This window comes from Equus przewalskii, chromosome 20 (genome assembly GCF_037783145.1).
Source record: "Equus przewalskii isolate Varuska chromosome 20, EquPr2, whole genome shotgun sequence".
Taxonomy (NCBI): domain Eukaryota; kingdom Metazoa; phylum Chordata; class Mammalia; order Perissodactyla; family Equidae; genus Equus; species Equus przewalskii.
The window spans coordinates 46,028,477-46,044,148 of record NC_091850.1 but is presented as its reverse complement, the minus strand read 5'-3'; the positions used below and the strand labels follow the sequence as shown (position 1 = coordinate 46,044,148).

General features: G+C 39.3%; 1 protein-coding gene across 2 annotated transcripts in view; it reads right to left on the bottom strand.

Annotated features, from left to right (window-relative positions):
• DNAH5 (dynein axonemal heavy chain 5) overlaps window positions 1–15,672 on the bottom strand; it is a 267,264-nt gene that overhangs the window by 175,392 nt on the left and 76,200 nt on the right. For both annotated transcript variants that reach the window (XM_070587179.1, XM_070587178.1), the window contains exons 12-16: window positions 13,571–13,678; window positions 8,421–8,506; window positions 7,619–7,940; window positions 6,463–6,669; window positions 1,550–1,721 (exon numbers count right to left, since the gene is read on the bottom strand). In XM_070587179.1, the coding sequence (XP_070443280.1) occupies window positions 1,550–1,721; window positions 6,463–6,669; window positions 7,619–7,940; window positions 8,421–8,506; window positions 13,571–13,678 (895 nt within the window). The remainder of the gene's footprint in view (window positions 1–1,549; window positions 1,722–6,462; window positions 6,670–7,618; window positions 7,941–8,420; window positions 8,507–13,570; window positions 13,679–15,672) is intronic.

The window sequence follows — 15,672 nt, the reverse complement described above, 5'->3', positions numbered from 1 at the left end:
ATTTGTCTTTGAATCCAGCCCCCAACCTATGAAGCAAAACAAAGAGGGCAGGAGGGTTCACCTGTTAATCCCTCACTCCACTGCAATGCCCAATCCAGTATCTCTCAAATATTCTTCAGTATGCAGCACCTGGTAAACTAAATAGCTGGGCCCTTCTGAGCTCTAAGTTATTGGGAAAGTACAGTGAAAACCTACCAATGAGATAAGCTCTTGACAATTTAGGCTATAAATAGACTAGGTATTACTTTAGCAGCCACAAATACAAGACCAAGAGAAAGACCTGAGGAAGAAAGAGAAAGAGAGAGAGGGAGAGGAAAAGGGAGAAAAAGGGGGAGAGGGAGAAAAGGTTGATAAAAGGAGGCATCGTGAGAAATATCCAGAAAAGAGGCCCAGGAAAGGCTGCCCGAGAAATGAGGTGATGGGATCAAAGGGTAGGAATGGGGTTAGGGAGGTAAAGACACAGAAAGAGACTAATTAAATAAAACTATTGCAACTATAAATCCATAAATGTATGGGTGTCTAGTATGCACCCAAGAAAATACAAAAGAAATAGCCTGATTTTCATGCTGTTTGTGGTCAATCTGGGGAGAAAGATGGAACTGTACTAAACCATTAGAAGAAATCAAAATGTAGAGTCTCTGGTCCCAATTGGAAAACAACAGGAGGCACAGGAGCAAGTGGTCCCAGGCAGTAGAATAGTCCGAGTGGGCTTCTCGGGAGTGAGACTTATTCTGGTCTATAAAGTGTGGGGAAAATTGGACCATGAAGAGAAAGTGGAGGACACTGCGTAGGAGAGGAGACAGTCTAAGTCTTCCCAGAAAAACCACTCCATTACCCTACTCCACACTGTGTTCCACTGCCCACCACGTAAGGTCTATAAGGTATTAATATGTTATCCTAGAAGACAGTCAAGGAATTCTGGGAAATGCCACCTACAAGAGCCCACTTTTGGAGACCCACCAAACGGTGGCATATTAAAGGCTCTGAGAAGTCCTCCAGAAAAGAAACCTGCCTGACTTTGCTTAACCTGGATTTCCCAGACTCACCCAAGCCCAGACCCCTTCTTTGTGACATACCTGTACACATTCTGGGAAGTCATCTTTTATGGAATATATCACCTTACATATATTTTAAAGCATATTCTATCCCTCATTAAGAAAAATGTTTGCTTGAACTTTTCCCATATATCCTGTTGTTCAGCACTCTACTCTGTCCAAATCTCCAACCTTTCAAATGAGGGTCTCAAAACACACTAACCTATTAGTATAAAAAGTTGAATGACTCTAAAGATCCTTTAAACTCTCATGTCCAGCAATAAGCATAATTTTAAAACGCAGTTAACCTCTGGGGATAAAATTAAATAGTGAACATATATTGTTTCCAGGAAATTAATTAATTCATATATTTTGGTAACTTCCTTATGGAACAGCTTAAGAATAACACTTCTTGTTTCATTATTTATATCACAATATCTATAAGAAACTATACAATAGACATTAAGAACTCAGCCTTTCAAACTGAGAAATAATAACCATTTAGACAGACTTACTGATCTTTGCAAAAGTGGTTTTCAAGTACGTCTCAATGTTCAGTGACGTCCAGGTCAGTGCAGCCAGGCCGGGTTGGAGAGCTTCATCCACTTTGGCCAAATGAGGGACCATCAGTTGCTCTATAGTGGGAGGCATTTTTGACTTCACTCTCTGATATTCAGCAAGCATCATCTGCAATGAAATGGGGGTTAAATAATCAGTTAATATCTCACTTTCAATATTTATTAACAGCTCATTTTTTTATCCAAAAGGATAACTGTTATTTAGGGTCCGGATGTAGGGCTCCAATAGCAACCTTGCAGGTAGAGCGGCCAAAATGAAATTAGAACAGAAAATGAGAAATCTTTCTATAAATACAAATTCCTAATCCAATAAAATACAACTGAGGAGGAGAGAAAAAAGAATTTAAAAGTAAGAGTTTCTCACCCCCTATCCAGCCCAAAATGGGAGATAAGTTCTGAGGTTTAGTGACTTTTCTAAACCAGGTCAAGTCATGTTATTTGTGCCTTCTTAGCCTGCGCATCACTAAGCGCATTCACTCAACTTTGTACACTGGCACCACATGATTCCTGCTCCTCTGGGCACTTCCTGTGAACCATACACATCACTCAAAGTGTCAGAGTCACCAGAGGTCTGCCTCAGCCCATTGCTAGGATTATAGACCAAGTGTTGACATAAGACCCAAAGTATACAAGGAGTCCAGAATCACTGTTGATGTCAACAAGTGTCATGGCTTTAAATGTCATCCATATGCCAAAGAAAAACAAAATTACATTTCCAGCCCAGATCTCACTCCTGAAGCCAAGATTCATATATGGCAACAGCCTACTCAACATCTCCACTTGAACATATAACAGACATTTCAAACTTAATGTGTCCGAAACTGAAAGTTGGTTCGTACTCCAAACCTTCTCTGCCCATAGCATTCTCTAACTCAACTGATGGCAATGCCATTCTTGAGTCCTCAGGCCAACTTACAGTCATCCTTGACCCCTCTCTTTCTCTCACACCCATGTGCAATCCATCAGGATATCTTGCTTGTTCCACATTTAAAAGAGATCCTACATCTGACCTGCTTACCATATCTACTGCTCCCACCATCACTGACTCACTTAAATTATTGTGATGGTCTACCATTGTCTCCCAGCTTCCACTCACGCCCTCCACAACCTATACTCAACTTAGCAGCAACAGAGATCCTTTCAAAATGTAAGTCAGATCATGTTCTTCTTTTGCTTACTGGCCACATGGCTTCCCATCTCATTCCGGGCTGCAAGTTCTTATGTCAGTCTGAAAAGACCTATTCAGTCTGGTCCCTATTATTTCTCTGATCTCATCTCCAATCACTCTTCTCCTCTCTAACCTGCTCCTGCCCTACTGTCCTCCTTGCTGGTCCTGAGCCTTAGGGCCTTCACATCTCCTTCAAATAATTACTTAAATGCCACCTTCTCAATTAGGCCTATGCTGACTACCTATTTAAGATTGTAAACCATCACCAAAAACCACCTATGTACTCTTTCCTCTTTGCCCTGCTCTATTTTTTCCAGAGGACCTACCTCTTTCTAATAGACTATATAATTTACCTATTTACAATGTTCATTGCTTATTTCCTGTCTTACCCAACTAGAATATAAGTTCTATAAAGACAAGAATTTTGTCTGAAACAGTCCCAGGCACATAGAAGATAATCAATCAATATTTCTCTAATTAATTAATTAGCTGTTATCAGAAGGAGCATTTGTTATCAGAAACTCGTGGATTCTAGTACCCCATTGAAATTTACCTGTTGTATAATGTTGAACTGTGTCAGTATTTTGCTCGTATGTTACCATTTTTAAATAAGACTAATAGAGCTTCCAGTCTACCTTTTAATGTCACTATTTATTAATTATAAGAAAGTAACTTTAATGCACTTCTTAAATACTATTGTTTTAAGCTCATATTTGTAATGTGCATGTTGGTATTACTTTGTCATTAGATTAATGTTTCCCAAAGTGTTTTACCTGAAATACTAGCCTCAAGAAATCCTATAAGAAAAATGATCCCTGGATGGACAAGTTTGGAAAGCACTGTATACAATGTCTCCCCCCATGGACAGTTAGTTAATATTAATGATTCTGGAAAACTACAAAAGGAAATAAGAAGCCCACTGGACTTTGTGAATTTTGTTAAACCCAACATTTCCCAAATGGGCCACATAATCCTTTCTTCTTATAATACTTTTACACAATTTCTATATATCCTTTCAATTTCCATGAAAGCCACTTTGGAAAAGCCTAAATTTGATGGTTCTATTAGCAGCTACTTATACATTTCCTAAAGCTTTTCTCCACTGCTCACCTTTTTTTCAATGTCCATCACTTATTCTATTTGGGAAGAAATTCTTACAATTAGCCTTCTGCTTCGAACCTTAGTTCTTTAATCCTATGAAGTAGTATTCATCCATTTTATAAATGAGAAATTGAGGCTCAGAAGAGTAAAGTAATTTGCCAAAAAATAATGATTTGAATGCATATCAAATTGGCTTCAGAACCTATACTCGTAACTACCGGTCTATGCTGGCTTATCTTTTCTCATTTGAACTGCCTTCCAAGGAACAGATGAAGAAAACAAGCTCTCAGCTACTTTGGCGTATCTGTAGAAGCCTGAAAGCTCTGTTAAATAGTCAGCACAATACTTTTGCAACACCTGAGACGGTCCCCCAAACTTGCCAATAGATCTGCTCTTACCAGCTACTCATGTTGGGTAGGAACCTTCAACTCTTCCAACCTCAAAGATATGATAAATGTCAACCAGATGATAATTTACTTGCTCAAATTGTCATTTACAACTGTGGCGGTTTTAAAACATCCTTTGACCCTCCTTCCCTCATGGGATGGGGTATGTCCCTTCTTCTTGAATCTGAGTGGTCTTATGGAGCCCAACAGATTACAACAGAAGTGATGCTGTGAGGCATATGAGGCTGTCCTAAAGGTCATGAGGCCTCCTCCTTGTTTACTGTAACACACACTCTTGGAACCCTAAATTGCCAAATAAGAAATTCTACTACCCTGAGGCCTCCATACTAGCAGGCCACTCATGGACACCCCAGTCCTTAGTCCCAGCTGAGCAAAGCTTCCAGCCATCCCCACCAAAGAATCAGACATAAGAATGAGGCCATCCTAGAATTTCCAGATAGAACATCTGCCAGCTGAGCTAAATAACCTTAATCAATGCCGCAGGGAACAGAAGAATCATCTAGCCAAGCCTTGCTTAAATTCATTAATCATAAAATCATGAGATATAATGAAATGGTGGTTTTAAGCCACTACATTTTGGGATTGTTTGTCACAGGCAACAGGTAACTGAAACAGCAATTCTGTGGACAAAATTATCATTAGCAATTTTATATACTGACAAATTTTGTTTCTTAGTAAAAATACTATTTTCTTTGTAAATATGTAGATTTACCAATGGATTTTCCTAACATGTAAGAATAGACTAAAAGCGAATCCCAACATGCTGACTAGTATTTGAAGAGCCTACATTTGAAGAACGTCTGTCCATTGCCAATATTAACATTTTAATATAACATGAAGGGGTGGGAAAACAGTAGACTACAAGTCTTGGTTCTAGCCCTACTTCTGTCACCAATAGCTATGAGACCTTGGGTAAGTCATTCAACTTCTCTAAGCCATGGCTTTGTCATCTATAAAATAACATAATAGTATTCTGTCCCAATTATCTAACATGGTTGCAGAAAAGATAAAATGGAATAATGAACATGAAAATGATTTAAAATGTAAAGCATTATGCAAATGCACGGACTTATTGGCCTTATCCCATGATGTTAAGCACTATGAAATTGTAACAATGGTTTCCATGTTGTCAAGTATCATGGCTGCCTCTCTGACCTCATCTTGATCATCCTCTGGGTGGTATTTGTCACTGCTGCCCAGTGCCTCCCTTGTGAGGCCTTACTTACTCTTGGCTTCCTTGACACTTGGTTTCCTCCCTCCTCAAAGGCCAATCCTTAGTTTTATTGGCATATTCATCCTCTTCTATCAGATCTGTTAAGATTGGCGCAACCCAGAGTTTGGTCTAGGCCTTCTACTCTTCTTTATCTATATTTTCTTCCTTGGAGATCTCATCCAGAACAATGACATTAAACAACAACTATATTCTGATAACTCTCAAAAGTATGCCAGAAGTTTGACTTCTCCATTCAACTCCAGACTAACTGCATGGACAACTTCTCCACTTGAATATCTAAAGATCATCTTATACTTAAGATGGGAACTATTGATTCCCTCCTGTCTCCTAAAATAAACTAGTTCCAGTCTTTGCCATATCCATAAATGCAACTTCCATTCAGAGCCACTGCATGCTATTGAGCAAGTTGTGCAGAATATAGCCTACACAGCAATATATAATAGTCCTACCTTGAGTAAATCCAGTGAGTTGCTCACATCAAAAATACAGGACTTATCCTTAAGTTCTCTCATAACTTGCCTGTTGACATAACTCTCTAATTCACTGATCTATTCTGCTGCCACCCTAGTTCAAGCCACCAACATCTCCATCCAAACCCGTGCAACAGCCTACAAACTGTCTTTACACTGACCCTGTTGCCGCCTCAAAATCTATTCTCCACTCAGCAGCAAGAATGATTTTTATTATAAAAGACATCATGCTTTTTCCCCTGCTCAAATTCCTCCTATGGCTTCCTGGTGCACTCAAACTTATAACCTTGGTTTATGAGATCTGTAATGACCTGGCCAACTCTACAGCCTGACTCTATGGCGCTCTCCCCTTCACTCACCCCACTCCTGCCATCCTGGGAATTTTCTATTCCTCAAGAGGGACCACGACCAGATTTTTTTTAATGCAAACTGGGGATAGCCAGGAAGGGGAAAAAGTGAAAGTACTATACCTTCATGTTACTGAAGTTCTTTTTGTATATATCCCGTTTCTGGAAAACGGCAGCTGCAAAGGGTGAAACTTCCAGACCCATCTGCAACATGCACTCTGTTTCCCTAAATAAGGTTAATATCTGAGGATCGAAGTTTACAAACAATTCTCCCGTGCCTGGAGCCTTCACCAATAAAGAAGCCTCAAGACCCACGTGAATTTCTTCAATCTGTGAGAAGAGATCAACATTATTGCTATTAGAAAGTTCAATGCATACACAGGCTTTCTAGCTTGGCCATTTCTGGGAATGAGGATCATTAAGTGTTCTTCCATGGACTTGAGCTTCTCAAAGTAAAGACCATGGGATCACTCACTTTCTCCTAAATTCATTTTCAGAAAAAGGCCTTCATGTTTTGTTAGTAATGTTGCACAGTCAATTTCAACAAAATGCATGGGTCATGATTCTCACACCTGACAGATAAGTGGATACCGCATAATGGTGACTACTCAGAAGCCATTTAGCTCCCTGATACCTTCATGCTTACTCAGTTATTTTTCCTAATAAAAGTTTCATGAAACCTATTAAACTCAGTTTTCAGTTATCTAGAAAAGCAATGCATACCACTACAGAGACATCTCTGTTATTAGCTCAGACACCAAAAATTGAACCAGGAAAATGTGATACCACTTTAAAGGCCTTGTAAGGCTGAATTTTATCCTCTGAAATGCTTCCTGCCAATTTACAAAGAAATACAAAGGTTGACAGGGTATTAAATGTCATTTGACTAACCTAGTATGGCCAAAGGAAATTTAAGATTTTGTTTAACAGACATACTAGTGTTTACTGACACATTAAGGAATGTAATGAAGAAAAAAAAGAAAAAAGTCCTAACCAACCAGATAAAGGAACCAATAAACAGAATTTTCTCCCTCAGGAGTTTGTAAATTAAATACAAATAATTTTCTGTTACCTGGCTTATGATATATTTTCAAAATTAATCATTATTTTTCTTCATGGACATATTCTACTCTTTGATTACCCACATTCAAGCAAACCTGTCTTATTAACCCCCTGTAAACCCAACGTTCTATGGAATAAAACTGCCCAACGCTAGCGGAGGCTTTCCCACTGATTAGACGATGGACACGTCTTTGAAGAATACAAAAGAGAGACTCACCTGTTGAAGCCACGCCCTGTGGTAGAGAACCTCAAACTCCAGGAGGACCTTGGCCACCCTGTTGTAACTGCGAATCACAGGTTTGGCTTCAGCCGTCCGTAACACGGTTGGGTGCTGCTGGAAAAGCTGCATTGGTTGCTGAATCCTGTGGAAGAGCTGACGGGCCCACAGGATCTTCCCCGCAATGGGAGGCTGGTCTCGAGCCAAAGGAGGATCGCATTTCTGCTTTGTATACAGCTTTGCGATCATATCAATGTCAGCCCCATAGTTTTCAAGGACACGCCGGTATTTGTCATCAATACCAAGATTGGGTATATTCAATCTGATTTTTTAAAAAGTGAAAGGTTTGAATTAATGAGAAGATATCTAGCAATCTTTTTTAAGATTTATTTTAAAACATATGCTAATGGAAGAGAATAAGATATTTATTTGGTATGTTAGAAACATCAAAATTGTATAGATCTACCAATCATATCTCAACAAAGTGGTTTTTTAAAAAATAATATCAATGCTCAAAATCTAGGCAAAACTAGCAACTTGGTTAAGAATTTCTTCAAATTACTTAAACATTAAGTAATATTATGACAGGCAGTCACGAGGTCCTTCAAAGCTAAGAGGAAATAAAACAAACTCTTAATCCTCTGAAGAACTTAAAAACTGTGACCTTGTTATCCAGATTGTCAAGAGAGGATCGTCTTTCCTTTAGAATATGAAAAAATAATGATGATAACATAAACTAAACTGTGTTCATATTACCCCAATTTTAGAAAATAAAACCTAGAAAAACATTTCTAATCTTTACCTTTCAAATTTCTTTAACATACTTAGAGCTTGATTTGTGTTTTGAATCTTTTCAAATGTACCATCCATAAACTTCTGCAACTCATTCTAAAATAGAATAAAGTCTGATTATGCACAATGAATTAGCATTGCGAAAAGTCCTGTTTAGTATCAAGATAAAATAGCCCCCCATTCTCTACAAACACATATAATATAGGATAAAATATAACAGAAAATTTAATACTCACCTGAGCTTGAAAGAAAGATAAATGCCCAGAAGCCAGAAGAAAGAGGGACTGGAAAGCGAGAGCAGTCATGGGGCTTGGGGCGCAGCAGGTTCCAGGGGTACCGGGCCATATACAGGGCCTAGGGGGTGGGGGCTTTATCACAATGTGGGTAGAGCAGCTGTGGGGTCCTAACACTCTGAACAGACCCCTGCAGAAAACCAGGGCCTTGAAGTGCTCTCCAGCCCACCCAAGAGGGGTTAAAGGACTCCATCTACAAAGGGTCTTGCCATCAGCCTAGAGCTGTGAGTGAATACAACAGGCTCCCTGGAGCAGGATTCCACACTTTCTCTGTAAAGGGCAAGATAGTAACTCTCCTCAGCTTTATGGGACATAGGTCTGTTTCACTCCTCACCAACCACGGCAGTGCCAAGGCAGCCACAGACAACCCATAAACAGAGAGGCAAGGCAGGATTTGACCTGTGGGGGGAGTTTTCTGTGCCCTGCCCTAGAGCAACTGATATCTACCTGTGCCACAGCTAGATAAGGGGTCTGAGTCTATACTGCACATGAGATGAGAGGGGTCTAACCCAAGAAATTAATAGAACAGTTATCTGGGATGGCAAAACCACTAGGACCCCAGCAGAAGGAGTGCAAAACCACACTATAGAAACCCTTCCAGGGCCACGAGATCCCTACAGGAAAAATAAACAAAGAGCTCCTCAAAAGATAAATTCAAAAAGAATGACTCAAATATCAAAGTTTTGAGCCAGCCCTGATGGCCTAGTGGTTAAAGTTTGGCATGCTCCACTTCAGCTGCCTGGGTTAAGTTCCCAGGCACAGAACCACACCACTTGTCTGTCAGTAGCCATGCTGTGGTGGCATCCCACATAGAAGAACTAGAAGGACTTACATCTAGGATATACAGCTATGTACTGGGGCTTTGGAGAGGGAGAAAAAACAGAGAGAGAGAAAGACTGGTAACAGATGTTAGCTCAGAGCAAATCTTTCCCAGCAAAAATAATAATAATAATAATCAAAGTTTTAAGAAACGCCTCTTTCATAAAGCCTGCAAATCTATTTTCCAAAATGAACTTCATTATGGGTTGTCCTGAGAGCCTCACACATCTTATCCTGTTGTACAATTTTGTCCTCCCAAACAATTGTACCAAAAAATGAAGTACATGACTTATTCTCTGTTCATTCTAAGATTTAGCACAGAGTGGTCATTAAAATCCAAATTGAATTAAATAAAAGGCAGAAAACATTATTTCATTATTTTCTATTTTGTGCTTCAAGGTAAAGTTCCAATCAATCTTTTTTTTCTCGATTTACCAGACAGAAGTTTTGAGCCTCTGCAATTCTAAAGATATCATTAATTCCTGCAGTGATAAAATCCGGAAGCCAGTTGCACATGCAGCCATAATTAGTACCTGGATGAACTTGATTTTACACAAGTAATTTGACAAGATAACCAGTCGGAAATATCCAGGACACCCCTAGAAACACTTTACACTGGAAAAGACATCGCTATCTAGGAGGCAAGTAGCACTCTCCCTCCTCCATTCACCAAAGCCAAAAGTTGAAGGATCACTAAGCCTATTATAATATCGCCTTCAGTACTTCTCGCTACTTCTACTGAAAGCGTATGTACATTTTGTATATATATATATATATATATATATATATATATACACTTTATATATGTACACTTTATGTACAAGTATATATAAAAATATATGTTTACATATTTTTAAGTGATGTTATTTCATCTGTAAACACCACATCCCAGGATCAAGAAATCTTCCCACCCTACAGAGCAGTACAGTTAGCCTACATAAATAAACACTCAGATGTTTTCACCACATAAAGAAATCTCTGTGTATAAACTATGCACAACTAGAACATTGGTGTTGCTTCCATTCCCTCCTCTAACACCAGAAACCAGCAAATCTTTACTGAGCCCCAACACCTGGACCTGGTTTTCTTTGCTTTCCACCCTATGGCTTCACAAAGGCCTAAGTTGAGTTCTCTATGAACATCTAAAACCTCAAACTAGTCTTCTTTTCTCTCTGAGCCTTTGGTCCATTCTTACAGTCTTTTGGAGTCCAGACATGGAATCTTCATACTAGTCCTTTTGTTAGATCTGGGCTCTCAGCTCCTACTCAGTTTTCTCTTAACTCAGTTTACCACCTTAACAGCTTGTCCTTTACTAAGTCCTGCCTTACGTTACCTCCTGGAATCAGTGGGCTTCTAGACTTCCAATGGCCCACCTGGTGCCAACGTACTGCCTCCCTTTGACCTGTTAGTACCAGCACGAACCCTAAATCTGGACAGGCTTCCAGGTTCCAATCACCTTGACAGTGGAGCCCTGAACACAATCCTAATTCAGATCAGTCATGTACCCCCCCCCCCCCACCCTCCAGCCTTTCATCTTGGAGATACCACAGTTACTGGTCCTCTCCATTCTTCCTCGCCAAGACTCATCCCCCCTACTCACTCCATCCAGGGTCATAGGAAGGTCAGTATTTTTACTCCTGTTTTATAAAGACAAGGGCTGAATTCATGAGAGTGGGTGTGTGATTTAAAGGAGAGAGAGTAGAAAGGTTGGTTAAGCGAAAGAGGATGGAAAAAGGGACAAAGAAGTCAAAGGAAAACTAGTCATCCAACCAAAGAGAAGTGGACTATTTCTGAAATGGAAGATAAGATAAATAATAGTGTTGAATTTAAAAAAGAGAGAGAGAGAGATTAAGGAGAATAGGAACCGATGTCTATAACTAATGCTTAAAAACCAGGCCATAGAACAATTATAAAATTATATTCTTGGTATTATAAAAAGTGGACACAGGTTTGAAAAGGTCTCTCCGTCACACTCATTCCATTACGTTTAGAACGTACACACCGTTCTAGCATCAAGCACAGCCTCTCTCTGAAGGCTTTCCTAATCCTGGGTAAGTAGAAGTGCGGGATTATTTTCCTCCTAGGTTCACATCCTACTGTATGAGTTGTAGCAATTCTCAGATTCTGAGGCCTGTCCTCCCTGTAAGTTTCTTTAGGACTTCTCTGGACTTTATCTTTTTCACTTTGAATCCTTACTTCCTGGTGCAATATCAGAATATTGTACTTTCATATTTTGTCATTTTAGCTACTATTTGTCTTTTTTTTAATGATATATTCATTACTCTGTTCTAACTTATATGTACTTATATTCCAATCATATCACATGTCTGCCTCTGTCTGCCTGTGAGCTTCGAGGGCAAACCTACTAAATTTATTTCTGTATTCATAACCCACAGCATAGAGCTCAATACATAATTGATGTACAGTAAGTGCTTGTTTAATTGCAATAAATCTTGTTCTTATTAATTCATTACTCACACATTAACTCAGCCAACATTCTTTGCTCTCCATTTATATAAAGTGCCATCCCCTAGGCCCTGAAGACACAGATAGGAAGGAATACGATTCCTGCCCTCAAGGTGTTCACCAAATACCTATATTCCACATATAATCTACTGAAGTACCATGTGATCAGAAACTGATGGAAAACACACATGAAGACTTGACAAATGAACACTGACCAAGGAGCAGAGAATCAGGATCTGCCACTGGCCATCAGTTTCCAACAAGAGATCAAGTCCTTATGTCTGAATTGGCCCCCAAAAGAGGTCACTGCTTAAATTATTACAGGCACTGTATCGTCCTATCAAATGAAAAGTGTCTTACAGCATAATAGTTAAAAACCTGAATCCTAGAGCCAGAATTCCTGCATTTAATCCCAACTGTACTACTTGTTATCTTTGTGACTTTGGGCAAGTCCCTGAACCTCACTTTACCTTTTTCCTCCTCCACAAATGAGAGTAATAAGAACACCCAATTTAATAGGATTATTGTGATAATTAAATGGAGTAACACCTATAACGTGCTTAGATCAGAACCTAATGTATAGAATTAGCTAGTTTTATGATGATTCCTTTTGCCATTGAACGCACCCCTCCAAAAATGCCTCAGAGGTCTTTTCCCCTTGAGGTATACCAATTTATTTCAAACCAAAAATTTTGGAAAAGAAGCAACAGAATGGCCATTTTCCTTTTGTAATCAGAAAGGTGCACACTTTGCACCTCACTGGGATAAAAAGAAGTCTGCATATGAATTATGGTCAATATCTATTGGCTTGTCTCCCCACCTCACCCTCCTTGATTCCCCTTCTCCGATACAAACATTCCCAACCACCCCAGAGGGGGTCCCATCCCCCTGCTTTTACCACATGACCCCACAAGTGATATGCCTGGGGTGAGGCACCCCACTAGAACTGGCCAACCCAAACTCTTCCTTAGGCATTTAGAGCTGGGGTTGGTCCTCTGATATGTTCTCAGCAGCTGAAGGTGGCCATACACTGCTGATGTGGACTGGAGGTCAGGATGGCTGGTCTGAGCACTAGCAGTAATAGTGAGTAGGAGTAGGGGTGGGGAACGAGAGAAGGAAGGGAGAAAGGGGTCGAGAGGCTGAGTCAGTCCTAGTGCCGCTATTTCTAAGGCCAGTTGCAGCCCTGCCTTTGGGATCTGCAGCCATTGCTGACCGTTTGCTTAGGCAACCTCTGGTCATAATCATTGCTGTAAAGTAACAAACAAATGGTAGCAAATTTCTATATTCTAATAGCATTACGTTTCAACAGAAGATGAAAGTCAATTTTCTAAGAACTAAAATGGAAGACATGCAAAAGTCTGTGATTACAGATCATTATCCAAAGCTATCTTTAAGACCCTTTAATCCATGAAAAAGAGCCTTCAATTATTAATCTGAAATCACAAAACACAGGCTGAGGTTGCTATCGGTCACCTCCACGATGAAGACGTCTCTCCCCTCTGAATGGGTAATGATTAGCAGCATTATACATAAGGAAAAAATAAACACACGACTGTCATCAGGAATTTATTATACAACCTACATGAAGGTCATTAGTCTGCTTGCAAAACTCTTCATAATCCTGGTCAAAATCTATTTTCCGCTGGTCTAAGAAATTATAGTCCTTTTTCTTTATAGTGGCAACAATACTCTGAAAAGCGATGAAAGAAATAAGACAATATTTTAATATTCTTGCATTACTTAATTAAAATGACCTTTAAACATAGAACCTGTAGAATCATTTTCAAAAAATCCACTTAAAAGGAGCCTTATTTCTTTAATGACTCACATTGCTTAATGCTTATTCCAGGCAGTAGAACGTTGCCTACTGCCTTCAAAGAAATCATTTGGAAAGCATTTTCATGAGGTTTTATGCATTTTTGAAGAAAAATATAAAATAAAAACTACATCTTAAAAGTGAGAAAGGTGCTTTTCTCTAAAAATTTCTTACTAATCAGATCTGAAATAATAAAAAAGAAGCCCAGAGGAGAATGCACTAAAAGATTTTTTTATTAAAAAGGTTAAATCTCCTCAGAAAGTAAATAAGACTTTAACAGAACACAAACTGAGGGAGAAAACGGTTATGTTATAATATCTATAGATGAAATACTATCTTCTAAGCCTCAAGTATCTTAAATAAAATGTCAAACCACAATCTACCACTTAAAGAATCTCTAGAATTAATTGCTTCTTCCCACCCTGCAAAGTTGCAGTCTGTGACTACAAAAGTACAAATTAGGCAACTTATCTCCTTGAAAATACTATTATCTGAAGTTTTGTTTGCTCTGAATAATGAGCTATAATGCTCTGTGATCACTTTTAACCAGATTCTAAGCCATTCTCAAACTCGGGAGCCCACACTGTTGACACAGGCATATAATTTTTATGAAGACTGTTGGCCCTCCTTCCACAATCTCCTCTTCAAAGTCATTGCCATTTACACATCAATTCAAATCTCTCAAGAGACAAAAGTGTATAAACTGCATAACTTCGTGAATCAAGTTTACTTGTTAAAACAACCTACACTTTCATGCTATACAACTACAAAATGAGTTCAATTTATAAGTTGTATATATAGAATATGACCCATTGTATTATATGAAATGTCTAAAAGAAGTACGGAAAAGCTGCATTACATTTCAATGGGGTAATTAAAAAGATTTGGGGAGGGGGCTGGCCTTGTGGTGTAGTGGTTAAGTTCGTGCACTCTGCTATGGCAGCCCAGGGTTCATGGGTTCAGATCCTGGGCACAGACCTACACACCACTCATCAAGCCATGCTGTGGTAGCATCCCACATAGAAGAACTAGAGTCACTTACAAGAGGAAGATTGGCAACAGATGTTAGCTCAGAGCCAACCTTCCTCACCAAAAAAAAAAAAAAAGATTTGGGGACCTTAGAAAATTCTACTGTATGATTGGATTTAATGGTCACTTAAGAGTACTAAATTAAGTGAATAAACTGATTAATCACGACCTTTAAACCAACTAGTCAAACTCAACCTACTTAATCATTTACTTGACAGATATTTATTGCACACCTACTAGGTGCCAGGAAGCTCTGAAGATACAGGAATGAACAGAACAAACATCCCTCGGGAAAGTTACATCCTTGGTAGGGAAAAGGGGTCAGAATGTATGTAAGTCACAAATAAATGAACAGGATCATTTCAGACAGTGATAAAATGAGTAATGTGACATCGAGTGATTGAGGGGAAACAGAGACAAAGGAAAACTTAATCGAGACAGTTGTTTAAATTAACATCCGGCGCCCATGGAGGAAATAACCATGTGATGATCCAGGGGCAGAACTTTGCAGAAAAGAAGCTCTGCAAACCATAAAGTGGGCCGAACTGACCTGTCCTGTGTCTGGAAAACACGCAATGAGGAGAAAGGAGGCAGGAGGGGTGGACAGGGCCTTGACAGCCGTGTAAGGAACCCGAGTTTCATTTTGAGCTTCCAACACTGGGACTAATATACGAAAATCTCCCCTTATGCTTTCACAAACCATCTACATTTTATCTCACTTCCCTCTGGCACATCCATTCTAATCAGTATTTCACGTTAGATTTCAAAGCCGTTTCTCCTCCCAGTATTTTTATCAGGTTAGAATGGTCTTTATCTGCATTTAGACGTATAACTCAACT